This window comes from Gymnoscopelus microlampas (genome assembly GCF_963454915.1).
Source record: "Gymnoscopelus microlampas genome assembly, chromosome: 3".
Classification (NCBI taxonomy): Eukaryota; Metazoa; Chordata; class Actinopteri; order Myctophiformes; family Myctophidae; genus Gymnoscopelus; species Gymnoscopelus microlampas.
In genome coordinates, this window is record NC_139940.1 from 3,868,316 (window position 1) to 3,895,422 (window position 27,107).

At 42.0% G+C, this 27,107-nt stretch overlaps 2 protein-coding genes across 2 annotated transcripts; one reads left to right on the forward strand and one right to left on the reverse strand.

Moving 5' to 3' along the window:
* Positions 1-182: 182 nt before the first annotated feature.
* On the forward strand, positions 183-6,656 carry LOC311041422 (urokinase plasminogen activator surface receptor-like). The gene is made up of 5 exons (XM_084051792.1): positions 183-236; positions 1,642-1,761; positions 3,442-3,573; positions 4,515-4,625; positions 6,231-6,656. Exons 1-5 carry the CDS (start codon positions 191-193, stop codon positions 6,365-6,367), a joined length of 546 nt encoding a protein of 181 aa, XP_083907918.1. The 5' UTR covers positions 183-190; the 3' UTR covers positions 6,368-6,656.
* Positions 6,657-9,556: 2,900 nt separating this feature from the next.
* Positions 9,557-26,543, reverse strand: LOC311039194 (uncharacterized protein; the record flags this gene model as incomplete). The annotated part of the gene is made up of 4 exons (XM_084048867.1): positions 9,557-9,822; positions 16,760-17,257; positions 18,700-19,155; positions 26,471-26,543. The coding sequence occupies 4 exons, from the start codon at positions 26,541-26,543 to the stop codon at positions 9,557-9,559; spliced, it is 1,293 nt and encodes a 430-aa protein (XP_083904993.1).
* Between the last annotated feature and the right edge of the window lie 564 nt (positions 26,544-27,107).

Sequence of the window (27,107 nt, forward strand, 5' to 3'; positions counted from 1 at the left end):
AAAATACTAGAAAATCACATGGTTTAGGAGAAGTGACATGCTTAGTCATCCATCCTGAGACCACACCCCCTTCACAGTGGCCCCCGTCCATAGACCACGCCCCCTTCCAGACACCACACCCCCCTTCACAGTCTCTTATTAGAAGCTGTAACTGTGTTCATGTTTCATTTGATCCTCTCTGTTCAACACAATGCAGCCGATCACACTCATCCTTGGGCTTATGCTGTTTCCAACAGGTACGTCTTTCTTTTTTAATCTTTTGGGATTTTCATGTGTATATTTTGTCTATTTATAATACATTACAGTCATTTAGCAGACGCTTTTTATCCAAAACGACTAACAGTTAGTGCATTCAACATATACTCATGATAAAATGGTACATCAATGGGGAATCCAAGCTAATAGAAACTGCAGGCTTTCTATTCCTGGAAAGTTGCAATGCAATAAAATAAGCCATTGTTCTTGTGTTGATAAAAATCTAAATAAAAAATGTGAAATCTTGTTGTCACTGGTAGACTGGTTTCTGGACTGTCCACAGCCCTCCTATGAGACACAGACTAAGTAGAAAAAAATGGTACCATTTTATCATGAGTATTAGTGAGGACCAATTATATGAAGATAGGTTGAAAATCGGTGAAGTCGTCCTTTAAGGGCATTCTCTTCTAAAACAAGCAACTAAGAGTATACGTAGCGCTAAGGTAAAAGTGCAATATATCAGCTACCTACTTTCTTAAACAGATGAGACAAAATAGCAAAATTAAATGAGCAAGAGCTAAAACAAATAAGCGTATCAAATAAACAAGATCCAATAAAACAAGTGGTAACAGTGTGGAAACATAGTGGCCCTCTCCATCATCAGAGTTGCATCACCCCTGGTTCATCAGGGGACACTACATGCAGTTAAAGCTGTGTGTTTGTTTTTGCCCCTTTAAAAGCACAAAGTCCCTATAAATGCAAACATCCAAAACAAAGTCAACACATAAGGGGCTGTGTACAGTAGAGCAGTGGTTCTCAATGTGGGGTGTGGGGGACCTCCCACGGGTCCTTGAGGGAGTTCCAGGGGGTCCCCGGCAAAATCAGTTAACCCATTAAGACCTGAGACGATTCTTAAAAATGTGTCCTAAATCCTAAAAGATTTTTCAAAAATAGCAGATCTACAAGCTCATAGCGCGGTACCAGGGGGTCCCCAGCTGAATTATTTAACATGGCATCACAATCATTGTAACCACTAATAGCTTTGGCTATTCAAAAATAGCAGATCTACAAGCGTGTAGTGCGGCACCAAGTGCCGTTGTTGAAAATAGCAGATCATGTTTGAAAATAGCAGATCTACAAGCTTGTAGATCTGCTATTTTCAAATAGCCTAGGTATAAAATAGGGCTAAAGTAGTAAATGTATGTTTTATAATATCATAATTTATATCTGAAAAGTAACTAGTAACTAGAGTTTTAAAATAACAGTGGTGGAGTAAAAAGCTCAATATTTGCCTCTGAGATGGCGTGGAGTAGAAGTAAAAGTATTAACAATTGGAAGTACTACCAGTAAAGCAGACGCACCTCAAAATTGTACTTGAGTACAGCGCTTGAGTAAATGTACTCAGTTACTTTACACCATGTGTCTTCTTCTTGCCTGTCGTCGTAGCCTATGCCTTGAAGTGTTACCAGTGCATCCCGGGACACCTCAACGGAAGCTGTGTCGAAACAAAGCAGGAATGTTACGGAATCGACAGATGTGGCTCAGTAACGATCAACATACCTGTGGGTACGTATGTGGTGATGATGACCTCACGTGTTTTATTTACTTTGTGAGGTCAGACTCTGTCGCCGGTGGGTTATACGACCAGGAGCACGTCGGCACAGGCACACGCATTGATTTAACACGACTTTAGATTCACGCCTCACCAAAGTTCACAAAGGCTCCCGAGTCACACCATGGTGGATTGACATAGACATGAGCCTATGGATGCATATCAATTGGTGGATTAACATAGCGTCACCTTGTTAAACTAATGGCCTATTTTATTTTTTGAGGAAAATGATATTTCTCCTATATCCTAATTGAAAAAGATCATGCTGTTCCCTCCCCTTTTAGTATAATAATATGAACTCCCTAGAGTGACTTAGGCCAAAATAGACTTTTTTTTGGGCCTAAGCAGTGGCGTGCACAGACATTTTGAGGGGCAGGTGCTCAAGTAAATTATACTTTTTTTGTTTACTTGGTCTGCTCTTTTTTTCGCTCTACACCCATACCTCTTTGCCAAAAATAGCCGATCTACAAGCCTTGTAGATCGGCTATTTTTGGCTGAAGTTCTCCTCAGAAAAGGGATGCTAGGTTTCGAGTGGTTATGGTAAAAAGAAAAATCATATCACATAAAGATTTGGCGGACCCCCTGTAGTAACTCTGAGGACCCCCTAGGGGTCCCGGACCCCCTGTTGAAGACCCCTGCTGTAAACTGAAAAAAAGGGCACTTCTGGTCAAGAGGGCAAAGGGCACTAAGTCACTTGTTTTTGTGACTTAGGCCAAAAATAATTGCCAAATGATTTTTGACAAAATCATTTGGCCTAAGTCAGGTTTAATCCTAGTTAAACCTATTTAAATCTCTTACGTTATACAACTGACAGACAGTGTTATTTTTATGTTTTTCTTTTTTGTATTTACCCAGGGTAGTAGCTGAGCACAAGTGCTCATTTTCAGCAACGCCCTGCACATAGAAACAGACAGACAGACACATTAAAACTTGGGAGCTGACTAGTACAACCACAGTCTCATGCTGTCGGCCACTGATCAGCTCCACTGGAGCAGTTTGGGGTTCAGTGCCTTGCTCAAGGGCACTTCAAGCAGTGTTGGGGAAGTGGTGACCATTCACTTCCCCAACCAGATTTATCCTGCCGGTCCGGGGATTCGAACCGACAACCTTCCGGCAACGAGGGCGCTCCTCTAACCTTTAGGCCACCACTGCCCCTGTTAACACTATACATATATCATATAGTTTTGTTTTGGACCAGTTTTTTATTTTTCCTGAAAAACTTAAAAACGTGACATAGGCCATTAGTTTAGCGAGGTGACCATTGTGTGATCCATTGTGTGACCTGTAGTGTCGGCGTTAAGCGACGTGCGCGTCACGTCATTAAAACGGAGTGCAATTACCACGTTCCAATTCAGCATTGCAACACTGAGATGCAGTGGTGGAAAAAGTACTCAAATTCTTCACTTAAGTAAAAGTACCCATGCTGCGATATAAAAATACTCTGTTACAAGTAAGTCCAGAATTAAAAATGTACTTGAGTAAAAGTACAAAAGTATCGGCATCAAAATGTACTTAAAGTACCACAAGTAAATGTAGCGGAGTAAAAGCACAATATTTGCCACCTATATATAACACCTTCGGATACGATTAAGACATTATTTTGTCAGCGTCTAAATGTCTCGTTTGCTTTTCAGGTGGCATGAAAATGGACATCAAAACAAAGCACTGCACTGACCTGTGTGTTACTGGCTCAGCAGACCTGGGGTTTGGCTCGTTTTTGAGCGAGTGCTGCACCACCGACCTCTGTAATGTGAAATACCCCACACGTAAGTATCTATGTTATTTTTGGAAAAATTGTGGACATTTTGTGCAAATCTTTGATTATATAATACATTTTAAAGGTAGGGTAAGTGATTTTTATTTATTTTTAATGTTAAAAAGTACTATATTGTGATAGTAATCATTGCTACAGAGTGTGTGTGTTCAGTCACAGGGGTCTCTCCAGCTCTTTAGTAAAAACAATATAATACATTTTCAGGTAGGTGACAACATTTTAAGCCAATCAGCAGAGAGCACTGAAAAAGCATTTTCTGTTTAATGAAGAGCCTGGAGAGACATGGGAGACTCCTTATAATATATGGACATTACACTATAGTAACGAGCACTATCAGAACATAGACCCATTTTGCAATGATTTGAGCAATTGCAAATCACTTACCCTACCTTTAACTCAGATCTTTGAATATATATACATTTTTAACGCAAATCTTTGAATACATATAATTTTTTAACTGAAATCTTTGCTTCTGGGGGTCCCTGGTACAAAATGTTTTGAGATGGGGGGGGGGGGGGGGGGGTGTAATAATTTAGGATTTAGAAGACATTTGTAGAATCCCCCAGAGGCAAAGATTTGAGTTAAAAATGTTTGCTTTGAAAAAAATATAAAGATTTGCACAAATGTTTTTCACAAGGTTTTTCACAAAAAAAAAATGCAGATCTACAAGCTCGTAGATCTGCTATTTTTGAATAGACCAATGAAATCCAAAAATGACACACAGATGCGTTCCCGGTTTTAATGGGTTAACCCCCTAACTGCCCCCCCCCCCCCCCACCGATCGCTTATTGTAATCATTAACTTGTGTTTGAACGAACTGGACAACAGTTCTGTCATGTGACTAATGTGAATGTTGTTTTGTTGTTGTACACGAGGTTAAAGGCTGAACGACATCATCAATATGACCACGTTATGCATTTAACCCTTTAACAGCTCCTGCCAGCCCTCCTCCCAACGGTCTGAAGTGCTTCACCTGTAAAGACAACGACTGCTCCAACGTTCTGCAATGTGCTGGCGACCAGAACCGCTGCATCTCAGGAAGAGGTAACATTAGACCGTTGGTTCTCAAACTTTTTTTGTGCCATGGACCCCCACCTGAAAATATGGTGTGTGCCAGGGACCACCAGAAGCAAAGATTTGTGTTAAAAATGTTCGCCTCTTTAAAACATTTAAAGATTTGCAGACTTTTTCAAGATTTTTCGAAAATAGCAGATCTACAAGCTCATGGCGCGGCACTCGGTGCAGCGCCATGAGCTTGTAGATCTGCAATTTTTGAATAGCCAAAGTATTATGGATCCATAATACTTTGGCTATTCAAAAATAGCAGATCCACAAGCAAGGTTAAAATGATTGTGACGCTGTATTAACACATTTTGCTGGGGACCCCCTGGTATCCCCCCAAGGACCCCTGAGGGTCCCCGGACCCCACTTTGAGAACCAATGCATCAGACAAACCGTTTCACATTCCTCACAGTGTTTCCCCTCTATGCATTCAGCAAGCTGAAATATGACCACCACCGCAGCATCTTTATATAATAAATATAATAGTTAGTAAAAACAAAATGTAATAAACTGAAGAAGGGAATATTGGGTCCCAGCCCACTGTTTGGGAACCAGTGCATTACATCATTAGTAAAGCACACATTAATCTCTCAGGAACAGATTCAGAGCTGCGCTACTGAATCTGTCGGGAGCCCCGTTCAGAACGTGTGCGCGCTATTAGCTTGCAAGTGGGCGTGCCTTCAGATCAGGAAGCAGGCCGCGCTTTACCCAAATCAAATGTAGTGGCCGGGATTTGCGTCTGTGCGCTCGCTTCCCACTGGAAACAACCCCAAACTCATTTAACAACAGCGTCCTCGGAGCCGACAAAACCCACGGAAAGTTAGTAACATTTTAACTTGCTCTTTCATCATGGAAACAAGTGGGCTTATGACCAAAACCATCCATGTTCTTTGGGAGAAATGGTGTTAGTGTTCCGTGGAGAAATATTGTTAGTGGGAATGAAAACATAGGCGCACCACCGGAAGTGGAGGGCTGAGGGCATGTCCAAACCCTGTTTTCCAGCCGCATAGGTCTAGTTTTGATTGATTGATTGATTGAATACTTTATTTAGAAAGACATGGTAACGGTACATGGAAGTGCAAATCACAATACAAGGTCCTCTAAACCGGATCGCTCATAAAAGCACTTATCAGATAAAAGCACTTGTCAGATATTGAAGACATACAAATATACACTACTATGCAGAACGTCATACAATCAGCTTACAGGTTACTGGTATGAAAAACAAGAAATATGTACAATACACAATATTAGGAGGAGGGGAGGGGGATGGGGGGGGGTAGGTGGGGTAGGTTGGAATTGCAGCCTCCTGAAGGTGATTCTTTAGGGCAGTTTTGAAAGTGAGTAGGGTTTTTAGTTACCCCCCCCAAGGTACCGTACTTTTTACAGTACCTTGTAAATATTTGTGTCCTTGTATCCTGTCTTAATATGGATGTAAATGATTTGTGTGTGTGTGTGTGTGTGTGTGTGTGTGTGTGTGTGTGTGTGTGTGTGTGTGTGTGTGTGTGTGTGTGTGTGTGTGTGTGTGTGTGTGTGTGTGTGTGTGTGTGTGTGTGTGTGTGTGTGTGTGTGTGTGTGTGTTCACAGCGGTGATGAGAGGCATAGAAGCGGTGGTGGCGAAGGGCTGTGCCACCCAGAGCATGTGTGTGGGACCGGCCATCGTTCCTGGTGTCATGGACACCGACGCCAGGTGCTGCGAGGGAGACCTGTGTAACAGCTTCTGATTAGAGCTACAAGCCCCTCTGATTAGAGCTACAAGCCCCTCTGATTAGAGCTACAAGGCCCTGTGTAACAGCTTCTGATTAGAGCTACAAGCCCCTCTGATTAGAGCTACAAGGCCCTGTGTAACAGCTTCTGATTAGAGCTACAAGCCCCTCTGATTAGAGCTACAAGGCCCTGTGTAACAGCTTCTGATTAGAGCTACAAGACCTACACGCTGTTAGTATTATCATCGCAATTGGTAAACCGTCCATTTGGTCAGTAGCTGTTCCCTCTGTTATCGTGTGACCTGTAATGTCCATCTAAATCAGTGGTTCTCAAACTTTTTCATGTCAAGGGCCCCCAAATTGACACTTATTAGCCCGCGGACCCCCATTTCAAAAGATATGCCAGGGACCCCCCATAAGAGAAGATTTTTTTACGGCTCTAGCAGTGATTCTCAACCATTTTAATTTCAAGGACCCCCAGTTTGACATGCATTAGGGCAACGGACCCCCATTTAATGGCATTTCTATCACTTGGACCGCAATTTATATTGTAAAATCTAATTTAACTAACGGGTCCATTTGGTTCCATTTGTACACTCTCAGAGTTACAGACCCATAACGGTCCATTTGGTGCCTAATCTATCATTTAGCTGGGGACCCCCTGGAACTCCCTCAAGGACCCCCTGGGGGTCCCCGGACCCCACTTTGAGAACCACTGATCTAAATGACTATTTAGAAGCTTTCAGTTGTTATAGTTTATTTGTTTTTGTTTGATTGAGTCCTGTTGCTCCATTTGGTTTATTTTTGTATCATGCTGTAAATGTTGTTTTGTATTTGAGGGAAATGTATGCATTACCAAAGAAAAAGAAAATAAATGAACAAATAAAGCACATCAGATACATTAGTTTTATATTACTTTTAGCTTTGTACTTCAGATGCTTTGGTGTATCCAGGTCCTAGTGAAGAAATACATTTCAGACCTTTTTGTGTAAACAGTTTGGTTGTCCTTTGAAAAAAATGGCATAGTTTGGCAAATCGTATTATCTGTTACAGTGCGAGGGATTGTGAGCTTGTAGATCGGCTATTTTCGGCAAAGAGGTTTGGTGTAGACAGAGGAGTGGGGGGAAAGGAGCAGACCAAGTACACAGAGTCACAGGTCAAGTTGACTAAAATGAGGGTTTAAGGGGTTAAATGTCTGAAAATACACATTAACATGAATCCAACATATTATTAGAAAATATAATGTGTAAACAATGAAAGAAAAAACATGAATTTACACGACATTGACGATAGTGCTGTCAAAGTAATCTATGAAGCTATCTATGACATCTATGCCAGCTTTTAAAGGAGTAATTCACACAAAAACAATGTTTATTTTCTATCAATTACACGACCCATGAAGCCTTGAATTCATGGATTTGTTTGAGTTGTTGTCGCATTCCTGAGCCAATCATTTGATGACCGGTCTAGAGATGCTAATGTATCCGGTAGGAGACACAAAGGAGACTCTTTGTGTCTCCTACCGGAAATACACCCGCTCATCAAATTGTTCTATCCGAACGATCTCTTATAAGTAAATTCTGTGCCTCAAAATAGAAGTTTGAGAGCTTTTTGAAGTTAAAAAACGGCGGAGAAATACACAACGCAGCGGTCACATACAGGTCATGCGCTACATCATAACGGTGCGCAGGCTGCGTGCTAAAAATAACTGATCTGCAAGCTAGAAAGCATCTCTGTTGACGTAGGTTAATAGCTTGTAGATCTACTCAATTTTTGCATGATGCGACAACTTGCCTCTACGAGAGACGGAGAGAGTACATATTAAATGAATGAATGAGCAAACAAACATAAATGACAGCAAGCATGCTATGTTAGCTTTAAGCTACAAACAATTCGAGCTTTCCACATGCTATGTTACCTTTAAGCTATAAACATTTCAAGCTTTCCACATGCTATGTTAGCTTTAAGCTACAAACAATTCACATGGGAAGGAAGCATGCTATGTTAACTGTGCAGTGCTGTATAACAAACAAAGATTCTACATGCAGCAGCATGCTATGTTAGCTTTAAGCTACAAACACATGGCAGCAAGCGGGGTGCTCCTGCCATTCCGACATCTCACTACTCCGACTAGTGGCTTCCGCGTGCGGTTAGGGTTAGGTATAGGGTTAGTTAACGTCGGAAAGGCGACATGTAACTGCAAGCATGCTATGCTTTAAGCTACAAACAATTGAAGCTTTCCACATGGGAAGCAAGCATGCTATGTTAACTGTGCAGTGCTGTATAACAAACAAAGCTTCTAAATGCAGCAGCATGCTATGTTCGCTTTAAGCTACAAACAATTCAAGCTTTCCAAATGGTAAAAGATTAGCCTACAACCAAATCAAGCTTCTACTGTCTGGGCAGTAAGCATGCTGTATTAGCTTTGTGCTACAAACAATTCCAAACTTCTACATGGCAGCAAGGGGGTGCTCCTTCCATTCCGACATCTCACCACTCCGACTAGTGGCTTCCGCGTGCGGTTAAGGTTAGGGTTAGGGTTAGGTATAGGGTTAGTCAACGTCGGAAAGGCGACATGTCGGAAAGGAGAAATGCACCCGGCAGCAAGCATGCTATTAGCTTAAGCTATGAGCACATTAGTGTTAGCGGCAATAATATAAGCATTGGCTGCTGTAGCAGTGGTAAAAGTCAGCATCATTAACAGAATCATCTCATATAGCACCAAAATATCATAGAGCAGCGCACAAAGCAGTAGATAAGCAGCAGATGAAAGGTCGCAGCAGCTAGCAAAATGCATTGGTTCAGCAACCATGAAAGACCTAGAGAATATGAAGCCGTATTTAAAGGATCGTCTTTGCTCATGCGTGAGCTGTGATTGGATAATGAGTGTGTGACGTAATGACCAGCAATGCCGTGAATGGGGAATAGAAAGCTGATGTTCACATCAGCTGACAGCTGGTTACAGCTTTCATGCAGGCCTTCCGTGTCCTGCATGAACTAACGCTACGCTTCAATTTATGATTAAAGCTTTGCTTTCACCTCGTTCATTGAGGGCAACGGTGTCAGAGGAATCCATGAATGCACGCCAGTGTTTTCAAATCAGCCTGGCAGCTGGCTTGCCTTGCAGTATGATGCGGTGCGCATCAGAGTATTTCTACATTGCAGTATTGATACTTTTACTTACTTATATATATTACTTACTTATTATTACCCCCCCAGATGTAGGCGATACCCTCTATCAGCACAGCTGTGTGCCCGCACAGTGGGGGGAACCTCAGGCAGACGCTCTCCTCTTCCAGTTGTCACCGGAGGCAACTTCATCCAGCATAAAGACACTGTGTTGAAGATACACACACTCATCTGATCATGGGTGACGTACTCCTTTCCGAAACGGTTGCATCCAAAGCAGTACACTTTGTTCCCCACTGCAATAGAAGCACCATGGTTGTTATGTAGTCCTCCGTTCAGATACACTGTGAAGCGCAACATCTCATAAAGCAGAAACAAACAGATGAAAGTTAATGAAGTCCAGTTGCGTAAATGAGTTGAGTCCCACCGCGCATGCTAGCACTTATATAACACCGCACAAACGACACGCACAATCTGGCCAATCCACAAAGCCGATGGGTTGGGTTGGCCAATCAGGGAAGTGGATGCCTGTTGACAGTGGACACGTATTTATGTAAAGATATAGAGGGCAGCATTCATTCCAGTAGTCTTATTTTGGCGGCACCTGATGGTATGTAGTTCTGTGTCATTATGTTTGTCATAGTAGTCCAGCAGCTTAGCTCCCAAATAGAAAGGAATTGTTCAGTTTGCGATAAAAGCATGACATTTGGTACACTTATAGCCAAAGGCATTCCCAGAATATTTGGATATGGAGGCACCATGAATTTTCAACATGGCGCCCATGGCAGCCATTTTTCAAAATGGGCACCAGCAACAACTGTTTTCTAATGAGTGATGGATATGATGTGATATTGCAGACAAAAATAGTTGAATTTATTTACCTTATGTACTTGGTAATGTGTTTTTTGGATAATTGAGCATTTTCATTAAATTCAAAATGGCCGCCATTTTTTCAGACTGGTTAGATATAGATCTCTGTGTCAAATTATACATTTTTATTGATGCAGAATTTGAATTAGGAACTTTAGACTTTCTAAGAAGCTTCCTTCTATCTCACAAGACTCATATTAAGTGAGGCCAAACCTAGGGTCTATCACAGGGAACTGAGGGTAGACTTCACACTCGCCTTCACAGAAACAGAGGGCTGTGCTTTTTTTGGAACTGAGCTTTCTTGCATTTGCACTGCCCAACACAACCCTTCTTACATTTGCAAGAGACAAGTTCATAACTGGACTAGCCTGCATCTGGTAGGCATGTCCAGAAGGGTTCATAGTCTCCCTTATATGTCTTTGACCAGTCCCATGTGCACAGTGAAGGTAGTTCTGGTTTTGACACCAGCACTTGACCCCACACGTAGCCTCCTTGGTATACAGCTCTCTTGACATGCTCTTCTAGGGCAGCCTTGGTCGGAGGGATTGCCTCTTTGCAAATGTATGAGACCTTGATATAGCTAGCAACAAGGGAGACCTCAGTGTTGTATGCTGACAAGCGGCCAATCGTCTTGGAACATCCTCCCTCAGGCCCACTGAGTACAAGAAGGCTTCGGTCAGTCCCTTCACCAACAAAAGACGGGATGTTGGATCATAGAGATTGACGTGCCATGGAAAGAATCCCTAGCTGTTATTGAACCGGGATCATGATCAATATTGTCAACAGCAGCAGTGGTAAACAAATGACTGCACAACTGTGGAGGGCAAACCACTTGTTCTCTATGAAACTGCTGGCAGACATGGTTCCTCATCTGAATTGAGAACTGAAAAACACGATCATAGGATACGCTCAAGCCCAGATGTGCCATTTTATCTACAAATTCCCCTTTACGTGTGTGGGCATGCAACATCAGTCCTATGTATAATGGAACTGGTGTTTCCTGTGCAGTACTGTGTCTGACAAAAGCTGCTGTGTCTGGTGCCCGCTTGAGCGTAACACTGTTGAATTTTAGCAACTGAGCAATCGTAAGTGCTGCAGGAGATGTATATATATATATATATATATAATATTTGTAATGCTTAATTGTAATCGCAAATGTCTATTATTATACTATTACTATTATTATACTTGTAGGCCAAATCACTTCTACACCACTGTCACTTATAGGAGTTACCCAGGGGGCAAAACCCCCTTTTTTTTGGAATGCTGCATTTGCTCTGCTATAAAAGGTTGGCCACCAGAAATAATATCTATGACCCCGTAGGATCACAACCTATATGGACAACCCGGTCAATTTTTTGCTGGAAATCCAATATGGCCGCCTCAATATTGGCCCCTATCAGTACCCAGGGGCAAAGGGGGGTATGCTGCATTTGCCCTGCCATAAAAGGTTGGCCAACAGAAATAATATCTATGACCCAGTAGGATCACTACCTATATGGACAACCCGGTCAACTTGCTGCTGGAAATCCAATATGGCCGCCTCAATATTGGCCCCTATCAGAAAATAGCTTTGGCAATAACTTTTGAACCAGATGGGCTAGAAATACAAACTTGGTGTCTATTTCATGGTTTCAGAGCATGAGAAACTCAATGGAATACTTATCTTTATGATTGGGTGTGTCTGGACCTTTAATTTGCATATTTCCAAGATGGACGCCACGCGAAACTGAGTTTTACTATGACTTTTACAGTGACATCTGACTGTTATGGCAACAGAGATGGCAGTCCAGAGATGGCAGTCCTAAGAGAGCAGCTGCTGCTTTTTCAGGAATCATTGAGCAACCAACTGCAGTCCTCTGGGCAACCTTCCTGGAGATGTCAGATATTCTCCAAAGGTTTATCTACTACGATCGGGAAGGTGACTGGACAGGACATCTCTGTGAATCAGCAAGAATGCTACCCTACCTCACTGCAGCAGGCCACTACAAGTACGGGCAGCAATCTTTACCTCTGTATTTGGCTGAGATGAAGAAACTACCAGAAACAGCTTCAGAGGTACATGAAGCACTGATGGCAGGTGTATTTGTTGGCAGACGAGCAGATGGCAGCCACAACAGTGTTTCTCTTGACATGCTACTGGAGCAGACCTATAATGCCGATGCCAAGGAAGCAAGCAGTCTGGATGGCATTACACTCAGCCCTGCTGCCAGGACAAAATGGGTCTACACAAAACCACTCACTGCAGCTGTCTCTGCAGAGCTCAAGTCTATGCTCCACCTTCACTCCTCCAACCCACACCATGAGTCTCGTCAGAGTCGTGTAATCCGGGATGCAGAAATGGTAGTCAAGGTCATGGCAGCAGTGGAGACTAACCCATTTACAGTGAGCACATCATCCACGATCAACATATCTACAGGACAGTGTGCTGATTCCACAGTCAAGGACCACTTGATGAGTGTGAAAGAACTGGGTCTGAAGGCACTGTGTGAGTCACTGTCCAGTGAACAGAAGAAGACAAGTATAATGAAGCTTAACACTTCCCACACTCAAAACACAAAATCTAAAAAATCTAAGGGGAAAACCTCAGCACCTGGCAAGAGCAATGAAATTACTGCCCTCCTGCGCATGACCCAAATCATAGCCAGTGGTGGAGAACTCAACCTTGTTGACTTTATAGGCAACCACGAGTGCAGTGGCTTCCCCCCTTCCCTCTTCCAGGAAGATGGCAGGATGAGAACAGGTACCAAGGCAAGCCTTGTGAAGGTTCTGAAAGAGGAGACTAAAGTTGCATGCATCCCTGACCTGCCTACAGAAGACAGCAGTAGTTATTGATGCCATGTATGCCATACGCCATTGGTCGTTCCTGAAAGGTGAAGCATTAGGAACAATCGCTGAACGATACCAACGTCTGCTGTTGAATGATGTGCCTGCTGGCACAGAGATCATTCACTTCTGTTGTGACCGGTACAGTGGACCTAGTCTTAAGACAGCTGAGCAAGAACACAGATATGCTCGACCAAAACCTACCAAAGAATATGAAGTCAGTATGCGTTACACAGCTCCAGATCCTCAGGAGTGTTTTAATGTGTCAGCTAACAAGGTAAACCTATTGAGTTTCCTCTGTGACGAATGGTGTGAAAATGAGAAACTTAAGTCGGCCCTTGGTCCAGCACATCTTTACCTGGGTGGGTGGTTTAAAGAAGAGACAAGGAGTGTGGTGATCAAGGAGGGGTCTATTGAAGATGTCCCTGCACTAGAATCCACACAACAGGAAGCTGATACAAGAATAATACTCCACACCCTGTATAGTGTCCAGAATGACAAAGTTGACAGAGTTGTCATCCATGCCAATGACACAGACATCATCATCATGTGCCTTTACTATGCAGCAACCCATCTCAGATGCCTTCCAGAGCTGTGGGTGAGAACAGAGCAAAATTCATACCTTCCTATCCCTCAAATGGTATCAGCGCTGGGGCTTGCACAGTGTCGTGCCCTGCCCTTTATCCATAGTTTAAGTGGCAGAGATACCACCAGCTATCCCTTCTACACTGGGAAGAAGGCATGGTTCAAGGCCAGCATGCGTCTGGATCTCCCTGCACTTGAGGAGTTTGGTGAAAACTCTTCTGATTCCCTCTCATATGACGTCATCAATCAGGCACGAGACCTCACAATTGCTGTATATACATCCAAAGCGGACCACCCGGAGGATTTTGAACTGAGTAAGCTTAGAGTGTACAAGTTCCTCAATAATAGATCAACCCTCTTAAAGCTGCTGCCCCCGACAGAGAATGCATTTGACCTGCACCTGAGAAGAGCTGCTCTAGCAACAATAATAGATAAATGTGCACATATCGCCAAGCCGGATATTCCTTCTTTCACAGAGTATGGATGGTCTCTCAGTGCTAGCAATGCAGTCCCCCTTGCATCTACCGAGCCAGCCTTGCCTTTGTCAATGAACAAGGCAATATCATGCCTCTGTTCCTGTGCAAAGAAGGCAATTCCATGCTACTTAGGATGCCGTTGCCAGGTACTGGAGACACGATGCAGCAGGATCAGTGCAACACATGACAACAGTGACAGTGAATAGCATTGTACCATAGTATCATTGGCTAGAAGCAGGCAAGACAGCACCATAGAGGTCAAAATGAACATTTTGTAGGCAACCTCAACTCCGCCTTTACTCTATTTGTCACTAAGTAGTCTATATTCTGTTATGTTACTTGAATGCATACCACTATGTTAATTTGTATAGCCCTAAAGTTGAAGTTTTTGGCAAGTCTTGGAGTGTGCATGTGTATGTTTATATTGTATTTAGTTTATTAAAATGATACACAAAAAGATACATTGTGGGGTTTTTCTCCGATTTTTCTCTGCAATCATCCCCACAACTATAGATCTATAAATCAATAAATCTGGGGGAAAATGTAATACCATACATTATTTATGACTGCAGCCATATTGACAAAATAGAAATGAAAGCTCAAACTGACCAAATGTATTCATATTGCTTAAAAAGCAGACTTTTTGCCATAACAGTAAGCTGTCACTGTAAAAGTCATAGTAAAACTCATTTTCACGTGGCGTCCATCTTGGAAATATGCAAATTAAAGGTCCAGACACACCCAATCATAAAGATAAGTATTCCATTGAGTTTCTCATGCTCTGAAACCATGAAATAGACACCAAGTTTTTATTTCTAGCCCATCTGGTTCAAAAGTTATTGCCAAAGCTATTTTCTGATAGGGGCCAATATTGAGGCGGCCATATTGGATTTCCAGCAGCAAGTTGACCGGGTTGTCCATATAGGTAGTGATCCTACTGGGTCATAGATATTATTTCTGGTGGCCAACCTTTTATGGCAGGGCAAATGCAGCATACCCCCCTTTGCCCCTGGGTACTGATAGGGGCCAATATTGAGGCGGCCATATTGGATTTCCAGCAAAAAATTGACAGGGTTGTCCATATAGGTTGTGATCCTACGGGGTCATAGATATTATTTCTGGTGGCCAACCTTTTATAGCAGAGCAAATGCAGCATACCCCCCTTTGCCCCCTGGGTAAGTGAGGATTCCTCTACATTAACCATATGTAACTGGACAAGATAAGGTTTCTCAACGGCTCAGAATAATCAGAACCAGAGGCTGATGTAACAAAGATGTCAACTTTATTCATTGACTACATTTAAAATAACAGAAACATCATCCAGCACCATAACAAAGTGCAGAACTAAAGAACCAGAGATAAAACATAAAATATATCTATGAGAAAATATCACTGCACACAAAACAATGAATCTATCAAGCAATCAATCTATCGCCATAATATAACAGAGCAAAGAACCAAGTCTTCATGCAAGATACTTTCATCTCAGATATGTGACAGTGTCTTAGACCACCGTCAAACACACATACTGTAGTGCGCGCATGTGTGTGTGTGTGTGTGTGTGTGTGTGTGTGTGTGTGTGTGGTACATACTATGTGTCGATCCAAAACGTTTTGAGGGGCCCAAGAATTTTTAGGAAGAAACTAAAACAGTTTACATGCAGGAAATAATGTGAAAAAGATCAATGAATTGTGTTTAATGATTTTAATAATCATATTGACACCAGATTGTGTCATTTCTGTGCTTTAGTATGTAGGAATTGTCACCGTCATATTCGATTAAAATTAGTGATATATTATGTGTCAGCTCAGATTGCTTTAAAAAATAAATAATAATAAAGACATTACTTTTTACAGATTTCATCCCAGTATGAATCCACATTTCTTAAATTTTATTTTGAACAAAGCATTTCCTACAAATTACGATTAAAGTATGTTTTTGTATTATTCCCCTGTATGAGTCCTTGTGTGTTTCTCCAGACTGCGTTTATGAAAGAATTTTCGTGCACAAATTTTACAATGAAAGGGTCTTTCACCCGTATGAGTCCTCATGTGTCCCTTCAGACCACCACTTTGACTGAAGCATTTTTGACAAACTGTACAAGTAAAAGGTTTTTCACCTGTATGAGTTATCATGTGCGTCTTTAGATTATGCTTATGACCGAATTGTTGTTTGCAAACTGTACAACTAAAGGGTTTTTCACCTGTATGAGTCTGCATGTGTTTCTTCAGGTTAGAATTGCAATGGAAGCTCTTTTGACAAACTGTACACATTACGTGTTTTTCTTCTGCATGAGTCCTCATGTGTGTATTCAAATGTGTACTTTGACTGAAGCTTTTTTGACAAACTTGACAAGTAAATGGTTTTTCACCTGTATGAGTCCTCATGTGTGACTTCAGATGATGAGTTTGACTGAATCTCTGTTCACAAACAGTACATTTAAATGGTTTTTCCCCCGTATGAATCCTCATGTGTCGTTTCAGAAGATGCATCTTACCAAAGCCTACTTTACCACAAACTGTACAACTCAAGCTTTTGCTCTCTTTGTGAGTTTGTTTTGATGATTTCGGGTCCTGGGACAGCTTGTTGCTCAAAGACAATGTTTGTCCTCCTAAATTTTGTGTCTTGTATGATTTCAGTTTGTTTAAAGCTGACTGACCTTCCCTGGTCTCCTCCCAGTCGTCACTGTCATCAGTGATGTCAGATTCGGAACAGTGTGAAGAGAGGAGCTGGTCATCACTAGTTGGTTGTGATGTTCCACAGTCCTCTACATCAGCTTGTGTTTTCATGTGTTCAGTTGAGGTGCCGGCTAGAGGCTCTGCGTCCCCGTTTACATCATCCTCACTTTTCACTGCTAATAATGTCAACGTTGACCCACCAGCCTCCTCTGGTCTTTGAAGGAGGAGCTCCTCTTGTTCCTCTTTAATCTGTGGAGCTTCTGGTTCCTCTTGGACCAGACTGGAGTTCCTCTCCTGCTGTTCAGGGGAAATCTCCTCTTTACACACAGGGAGGTGCTGGAACTCTAGGCAACGGATAAAATGAGAGTTAACTATTACATGTTCTTCCCTTCTATAGTTTTTTTTTTGTTTTTGCTTTTGACGGTACTAACTACTCAGAATAGAAAATCCATGTGAATCCATGTTACTTCAGTTACATTTTGAAGAAAGCCACAAACTACAACTACAGTTACTCATTCCCCTGAGTGAGGGGAATGAAGAACTACATTTTTTTACTGAATCTTTACAAACCGTACAAGCAAAGGTTTTTACATGATTTTCCCTTCTAGCTTTAGTCGGTACTAGAGTTGTCCCGTCATTTTTAATTGATTGGAATCAGGAGGAAAATATCAGATTAATATATTTTTTGATTAATGTGATATTTTTTACACGCTCCACTTTGAAGTCTGTTTCAGTCCATGCTGCAGCCTGCGCACGTGTGTGTGTGTGTGTGTGTGTGTGTGTGTGTGTGTGTGTGTGTGTGTGTGTGTGTGTGTGTGTGTGTGTGTGTGTGTGTGTGTGTGTGTGTGTGTGTGTGTGTGCACGCGCGCGTCTGTGTGTGTGCAAGCGCGTGTCTGACAGACTTCAGGCAAGAGAAGACGCACAAGCCTAGCCAACTCCTCCTGCTCTATTTACTTAATGTTAATTAACTTGCTCCGTCGAAATAAAATACAAATTTCAGAATGACAATGAAAAGTTAATCCTACTAGGCATGACTCCACATTGCAACCCTTCAAGTTGTAGATAGCCCCGTTTGGAACCTCGGAGCAACGTAGCGCCCCAAATGGGGAGGCTACGGCAAAAAATTGCCATTGCTTCATTCAAAAAAATAATAATTTCAGCAAATAGCCCAAACAAGGTAGTCCATGGCAGTGGGGACAACACTTGCTGTCGATATAAGCATAACATTTTAGATCCCCTTAGAGAGTTTAAAACTATCAATTCCATCGGAGTTTGGAGCTGACAGTTAGCACAGTTAGCAGTGACAAAATGACCACTCATGGCCCGAAACCCACTCACTACATTGAAAACCTAACCTGCTTAGATGTGGAGTTATTTTGTTGCATTGTAATAGCTGAGATTTTATTTTAAATACATCTTTTAGTTTGTTCAAGACGTGGTTATTTAGATTAGATTTGGTTTGAACCAATGCTGTTCTAATTAGACATGTGATAAAAAAAAGCCATCTATAAAAGGTATGAACGTTGGATACTGTTGTTTAAATAAACAAAAAGCTTTAGCTTAATGAATTCGCAAAATATCGGATCGGGACTTGATCTGTATCTGCAGATACTAAAGATGTAATGATCGGAATCGGATCGGGGGCAAGAAAACATGATCAGGACAACCCTAGACGGTTCTAACTACTCAAAATAGACAGGCCACTTGATAACCCAATTAATGTAGAGTTCATACAAACATCTGTTATAGAGTTTCAGTGAGAGTAACGTGTGAGAAAGTGATCTACCTGCATGTTTATGAAGAACATATTCAGATCCATATATAACTGGATGTAATGTCAATGTTGACCCATCAGCCTCCTCTGGTCTTTGAAGCTCCTCTTGTGGTTCCTCTTTAATCTGTGGAGGTTGTAGTTTCACCTGGACCTGACTGAGGCTCCACTCCTGCTGTTCCTCTTTAATCTGTGGAGGTTCTGGATTCATCTGGACCAGACTGAGGCTCCACTCCTGCTGTTCCTCTTTAATCTGTGGAGGTTCTGGATTCATCTGGACCTGACTGAGGCTCCACTCCTGCTGTTCAGCTTTAATCTGTGGAGGTTCTGGATTCATCTGGACTAGACTGAAGCTCCACTCCTGCTGTTCCTCTTTAATCTGTGGAGGTTCTGGATTCATCTGGACCAGATGGCTCCTCTCCTGCTGTTCAGGGGAAACCTCCTCTTTAACCACAGGAAGGAGTGAGAGATCTAGAAGGAGGTGAGAGGAGGTGACGTCAGCAGAGAGAAACTCAATTTGTTTTCTTATTGGATAAGATTGATTGTGTGTGTGTTTAGTTATTTATATTGTCTGGTCAGCATGGCACTGAAGGGACCAGCTGTCTAGAACATGGTTGGGTTGTCTGTAGACTGGGATCATGTTGCTTTGCAAGTTGCAGATCCAGCACATAAGCTTGTGTGCACCGACATACGCACGAATATGCATGCGCGCACACACACACACACACACACACACACACACACACACACACACACACACACACACACACACACACACACACACACACACTACACCAAATAGCCAGCTAGCATGCTAATGCTAGTCTAGTTCAGTGGTTCCCGATCTTTTTAGCACGAGAGAAGAAACTTGATCTTCCCGGGACCCAAACGAGTGTAAATAGCCGAGTATATAGCCGATCTACAAGCTTTTCAGCGCGTCACATCCTGACACGCTGTTGGCGAAAGGGCCTTTCTGTGTGAATTTTGCATGTTCTCCCTATGTCCCCTAGGGTAGGTACCCTCACAAAAACATGCAGTAATCCTGGTCACTATACGTTCTCCCCCTGGCCAGCCGGGGCGCCTGATGGAGGGGAAAGGAACTGGTTGGAATAACATGTTCCTTCCACGCGCTACGTCCAACCGGGGAAACTCCCCCCTGTCAGGTGATAGGAAGACTTGTTAGCTCTCATGCATTGAAGGAGGCATGAGCTCGGCTCTGAGCTCTCCCTCGGTTGGCAGAGGGAGTGTAGTGCCCAGGATTACCTTGACAATTGGCACTGGATGAAAAAAATGGGGGTGACAAAATAGTGGGATAAAAATGTAAGTAAAAAAGAAAAAAATAACAAAATGCAGGAAACAAAAAATAAAAGGTTTACTTGCAATTCATAGAAATGGGCGACCCACCACCCACAAACAATTCCAAACTGAAGAAGCTATCCTCTTCACAATTGTATTGCCCCGAGACCAACAAGGGACGCATTTCAGCTCAAACAGCCTCCATCTGCGTTGTTCAAGACGCAAACAGGAAATCATAATACGATTAATTGAGAGCACATCATCCCTACAGGTTATTGTTTAGTAAATAATGCATTCCAACTCATGGAAGTATAAGCTCACCGTACTGAGTTTTATGCAGCTTTCAACTCAACTCCGGAATCTGTCACCGTTGTGTGTCCACTGCCTGCAGCTGCTAGCCTAGCAGCCTAGCAGTAGCCTGGTTCCAGACCATAGACCCCGCCCACAGCTTCAGTCTGATACTCAGGCTAGCCTAGCAGCCCTCAGGTGCAGAGACGGAGGCAGAATAGTCTGTCAGTTTTCCTCATCATAATATAATAATAATTGTACCACCTGTTATCTGACTAAAGTATTGATAACATGCTAATATGCATGCATTCCATAATTCCTGGTAATTCCAAAGCAAAGCAAAGCAAAGTTTGTTGTTTACCCAGGGTGTCGGACTAAGTACGAAACTTGTTTCCAGCCGGACCCTGCATGGAAGCCTTGCTCAAGGGCTATTCAGCGGTGATTCATGATCGATGTGATGAATTGGGGAATCGAACTAGGGACCTTCCGGTATGAAGGCCGCCCCTCTAACCACTAGGCCACCGCTGCCATCGCTGGTCGCTGTGCGACCTGACACTGAAATGGACAGCTGTTGTTTCTGATGCTTAATCTGCAAATGCGTGTGCATTGTTCTTGATTTGTGGTTAGACAACTTTGTGTATTCATCATAATCATAATAATCCTAATATTAATAATCATATACATATAATGAATCATATATTTATTAATAATCATAATAAAATAATCCTAAAAAACAACATGAAAAATAAATTGTGATACGATCGTGGTTATTTTTTGCCATATTGTCCACCCGATGAACAGTTATAGCATATCAGCATGCCCATACATGTGCAATTGGGCATATACTGATATCAGAGCTCTCCATATATGGGAATAAAAGGGAAAAGGACTGACACATACAGAGATCTCCATAAAAGGGACAAGGACTGACTGACAGACACACAGATCTCCATATATGGGCATATCAGTCACATTGGCAGTGGATATAGGTGTCCAACTGTAGACGTGAGGGCCGCGTACCGGCCTGAACTTCTAGTTATATAATACAAACACACTGACACACACAAACACACGCACGCACGCACGCACGCACCTACGCACACACACACACACACACACACACACACACACACACACACACACACACACACACACACACACACACACACACACACACACACGTGTAGTTGACGCTGCATCACCACAGCACTAACGTTACACTCAATAGCCAGCAAGCATGCTAATGCTAGCCTAGTCTTACCGCACCGCTCCCTGCCATAGAGGTATAATATAACGCTCCCTGCCCGTGAGAAAGGACCGTTAGTTATACTATATCTAGAGAACGGACGGCCTCAGCGCCGCCCATTCATTTCAATGTAAGTAGCTCACCAGCGCATGAAGCACACGGAAGTACGTTCTACTGTCTGTATCGGCTCAAGGAATTTATTTTTGATCAGCTCCAACAGAGCATGCGCACTAGCGTTCCAGACGACAGAAGCATGCGCAGTAGCGTTTTAAACGCATTTGTCCAGCCATCTCAGATTTGACCACCAGGCGACGCCAGCTTGTTGTTCAGCGGTTCTGGGGGCTTAGAAAGGAGTCAAAGGACCCAGTGCAGCATCAGGCTGTAGTATATTAGTGTATTATGTATTTATTTATGTATTTATTTATTTATTCATACCTATGGTTGTTGAGGTATCATTAAGATGTTACATTTATGCAATGATTTAGGTTACTACACCATATAATCAATATTGATTATTATGTTTTACCATTTTTGTTGTATTTCAAGTGTTTAACTGTTTTGTTTTAATATTGCTACTGTCATGTGTAAATGTTAGGTAATGTCATTTATTCCTGTGTATTTCTGTGTGTGTGTGTGTGTGTGTGTGTGTGTGTGTGTGTGCGTGTGCGTGTGCGTGTGCGTGTGTGTGTCGCGCGCACGCACACACACACACACACACACACACACACACACACACACACACACACACACACACACACACACACACACACACACACACACACACACACAGTGTATTACTGATCCTCCGATGCAATGTGAAATGGAATAAATAATCATACAAAATACTTCTGTCTAAAACACTGTCTTTGTTTATTCCGCCAGTTTGGATCTCGTTCTGTCGTCACGCACTCCCGCAGGACTTCATAGCTGTGACTCTAGTCTAGCCTATGAGAATGTCACAACAGATGTTACACATGACGTCACGTAGCATCATTTCTCTGCTTGTAGCCTTGTACCTGTATGAGGGAGAGACAAATACATGTACCTGTAGGCTAATAAAGCCTGGTTACGTGAGGTTAGTAGGCTATAAGTGAGAGACAAATAAAGCCCTCTTGATTCTTCATTGATCATTGATACTTGCATCAATACTTGTCTCAGAAATGTAGGTACATCTGCTCCTGTGTAGTGTAGGCCTATATATACCAATGCACCTAAACTTGTCTCAGACATTTAGGAACAAAAGTTGACAGGCCACTTGATAACCCAATCAATGAAGAGTTTACGTAAAATTGCAGAGTGAGAGACGCAGTGTGAGATCGAGGAACACATGACAAAGTCAAATACCTGCATGTTTCACACAGAGATATTCAGATCCATATATAACTGTATCGAATGTCAATGTTGAGCCATCAGCCTCCCCTGGTCTTTGAAGCTCATCCTGTGGTCCTTCTTTAATCTGTGGAGGTTCTGGTTTCATCTAGACCAGACTGGGACTCCTCTCCTGCGGTTTGGCCTCTCTCCTGATTTGATGAAATTGGCAACACCTAACACCTAAACACTTATGATCTCTTTATTAAAGAGCTGGAAAGACAGGGAGACACCTGTTGCACACAATATAGCAATGACTATTGCAAGAATATATATATTTATTTCAAACCGCACACTCTACATGTCTACCACAGCTTACAGCTGTAGCCTCAAAGTTCAGCTTGCAAATCAATACAGACTAACTGTAGATAAAAAAGGTAAAGATGTCTCTCAGAAGGACATGACAAATAACACTTCAGCCTCAATGCAAAAACAAATATATAATGTATACAGTATATCATAAATATACAGAATATACAAGGGTAAATGTTGCATGGAGGCTGGTGTGCTATTATAATATATTACGTTCAATATGATTACCGTGCTTATTGTAAGTCACCCTGGACTTGTAATGTGCAACTTGCAATTGCAAGTTATACTTCTAGGCTAAAGCACTTCTACACCACCCTCACTTATATGAGCGAGGATTCCGACTACACACATTAGTGGACACGGTAAAGTCCCCCAAACAAGTACAGTGATGTTGCTAGGTTTTCAATGTAATGGGTCCTGGGATGCAAGGGTGGTCTTTTAGATGGGTCCCAGGGACATTTTATGGGTCCCCAATTACACGTCCCCCCCCCTATCGTTTTCTTTGATCTCCAATCTCCATATCTTCTATGCGTGTGTGACTGTGTACATTATATCCTGATGCAGTGGATCTCAACCTTTTCAGGCAGCGACCCCCCAAAATAATCATATTTTAACTGGGGACCCCCCACCCTGAGGAATTAGGAGTTGAGGCACTTAATTTAGTTTGATTCAGTTCCACAGATACATATTGTGAAAATAGCAGATCTAGATCAGTGCGACCCGTTCCTGCTTTTCAAGACCGATACCGATATATATACATATATTAAAAAATCATAAATATATTTTTTCAAATGTATATGATTCTGTAGTATTAGCACACCTTATGGTAAGAAATACTAGTAGTGGGCAACAGGTGGATTTAACATACCTTTGACCAATAGAATACATTTAATCATAGAACCTTTTAATCATTATTATTATTTTATTTTGTATTATTTATGAATGTAGAATTTATTTTTACTATTTATTGTGTAGACTGAAAACACTGGCTTACAGTGGAAGTATTGGCAAATAAAGAAATAGGAATTCAAGAAATAATGAAGACAAATACTGACAATGCCTATGAACATTGGCTTGCAGTTATTGCACATAGTCAACATGCAATAATACTATTAGGCTTGTCATTGAGAAAGGAAAATAAAGTTGTCTTTTTGAGGAGAAGTGGAACCTTATAAGTCACTTTAAGTTTAGCATGAGGGAGAGGGTCTACCCTCTTCAGGGAATTAATTGTTATGATATCTCTAAGCTACAGAAAACATCCAGTTGCCTATTAAACATACACAAGACACAGACGATAGACAACCGGTTACTTACAGCTGCCATTAATTAGTGCTTTTGTTTGCCTTTGTGGTCAAATCAGGGTCAAATGCATAGGATCAACGAGCCATCGTTAACCTGCTAATGTTACACAGCTGATTGGCAACATGCGTTAATCCACCACTCACTCTGATCTCCAAGCAAGTGGGAGAACACTCTAAAATCGGGGATTTTACTTTGGCTGGTCAATTTAAGATGACAACAGCAACAAAGATTAGTAGTAGACCTGTATGTATGATGATCAGTTATTATTCCAGACAGTGGTCTATCCAAGACGTTTTAACACGTTTAAGAGCAGGTCCTCATGCCGTCTCTCTCTCTCTCTCTGTGTGTGTAGCGTAGACTAACAGCGAGGGGCTGTGCTGCTGCTTCTGCCACACAACGCCGTTTAACCGAGTTATACTTCTCCAGTACAACGGTGTCTAACCGGAGAGTTATACTTCTCCACCAACGGTGCCTAACCGAGAGAGTCCATGTAGATCACAGCTGACAAATATTATATATTATCGGAGCTAATCGGAGCTGCGTCCCATGGACGCACTAGAGTTGTCATGAATGCGTCCTTTCGCAATATGGTGCGTCAGCGACGCAGGACGCAGGCCTACGAGCATCTCTGAGTACATGCTCAGTATAATCAGAACCAGAGGCTGATGTCACAAAGGTGTCAAGTTTATTCATTGACTACATTTAAAACCACAGAAGCATCAAACAGAATAACAAAGTACAGAACTAAAGAACCAGAGACAATAAGATGGGCTCTGGGTGAAGGCTTCAGGGCATACTAAAGAGCTTCTAATACCAGTGCACGACAATCAATCAATCAATGAATTAATCAATCAATCAATCAATCGTCAGAATATAATAGTTTTGCATGCAAGATACTTTAATCTCAGATACATGATCAAAAATTGCATTAGGCCACCATTTAATCCACATTGTGTGTAGCACATACTATGTGTCGACACAAAACATTTTGAGGTGCCCAACAACATGTGGGCAGAAACTTTCCATGCAGAAAATAATGCGTCTCTTTAATTGTGTTCAATGATTTCAAGACGGAAAAATATGGTTTTCACACTTTTAGAACATACTGAGAACATATCTTTCATCAATGTGTGTTTTTATGTAAAAATTCCCTAAATGTCAGATTTTAAATACGTCCTGAGAACGCAAACTTACTGCGTGAGGCTAAAGATTGAGAATATCATTTAATTCACCTGCCTGATTCCCACAGCTCACGTTCCTCCACTCGCACCTGAATTTACTGTAATTAGGGAAATACTCTTGGGCTACCACGTTCTTTTTTTCAACTCAAGATGACGGCCAGACGGTGCATTACTCGCTTTAAACTTAAAAAGTACATTCAAATATGTATCTGAAAACATTTGAGGTGAGAATTAAGCAATGCACTACATAAACGTGTCTCAGTCAGCAGAGCTCTCTCTCCCTCTCTGCCCACTGCACAACGAGACAACAAACAGCTGTGCCGCAGTGAGACCTCCTCTATCCCATTGCTCGAGAGGACGGGGCCACCTGATGGGTTGAAAAACACCAAACCTCTGTTTCTGAGATAAGCTTAGCAAAAAAGTTAGAAATAACTTAATAACGTCTTTAATAATTATCAGATAGTGTGATTTCTGTGCTTTAGTATGTAGGACTTGTCACTGTCATATTTGATTACAGTGAGTGACAAAAAGTTAGTTCTCTGTGACATGCGTCTGTTCAGATTGCTTTGAATAATTTCTTAAGAGTTTAATTTTGAATTACACTTTGCAACAAACTACGACTAGAGCTATTTTCTTATAGCTCTATAATAATGATAATGTTTTTTGTCACTATATTTGCACACCTATAATCACTATAATCATTGTGCGGCGCTCGGGGGCAATTTGGGGTTAAGAGTCTTGCTCAGGTCAAGGACACACATAGACACATTGCTGTCCTGGCCTGGGATATTACCTGGGACAATCAGGGGCTCTGGCTCCCCAGTCGGGCTCACACACCACTCAGCTATAGCCGTCCCGTGAGTCATCATGTGCCTCTTAAGACTAATATTTTGACTGAATTGCTGTTCACAAACTGTACAAGTGAAGGGACCTGTATGAGTCCTCATGTGTGCCTTCAGACTAAGTTTATGACCAAAGCTTTGTTCACAAATTGAACAATTAAAGGGTTTTTCACCCGTGTGGATCCTCATGTGTGTCTTCAGACTAGAATTATGATTGAAGCATTTTTGACAAACTGTACAAGTAAAGGGTTTCTCACCGGTATGAGTTATCATGTGTGTCTGCAGACTAAGTTTATGGCTGAATTTTTGTTCACAAACTGTGCAACTAAAGGGTTTTTCACCCGTATGAGTCCTCATGTGTGTCTTCAGACTAAAATTACGATTAAAGCTTTTTTGACAGACTGTACAAGAGAAGGGGCTTTCACCTGTATGAGTCTTCATGTGCCTCTTCATGGTAACATTTGTACTGAATGTCTGCTCACAAATTATACAACTAAAGGGTTTCTCACCCGTATGAGTCCTTAAGTGTGCTTTCAGACTAAAATTATGATTGAAGCATTTTTGACAAACTGTACAAGTAAATGGTTT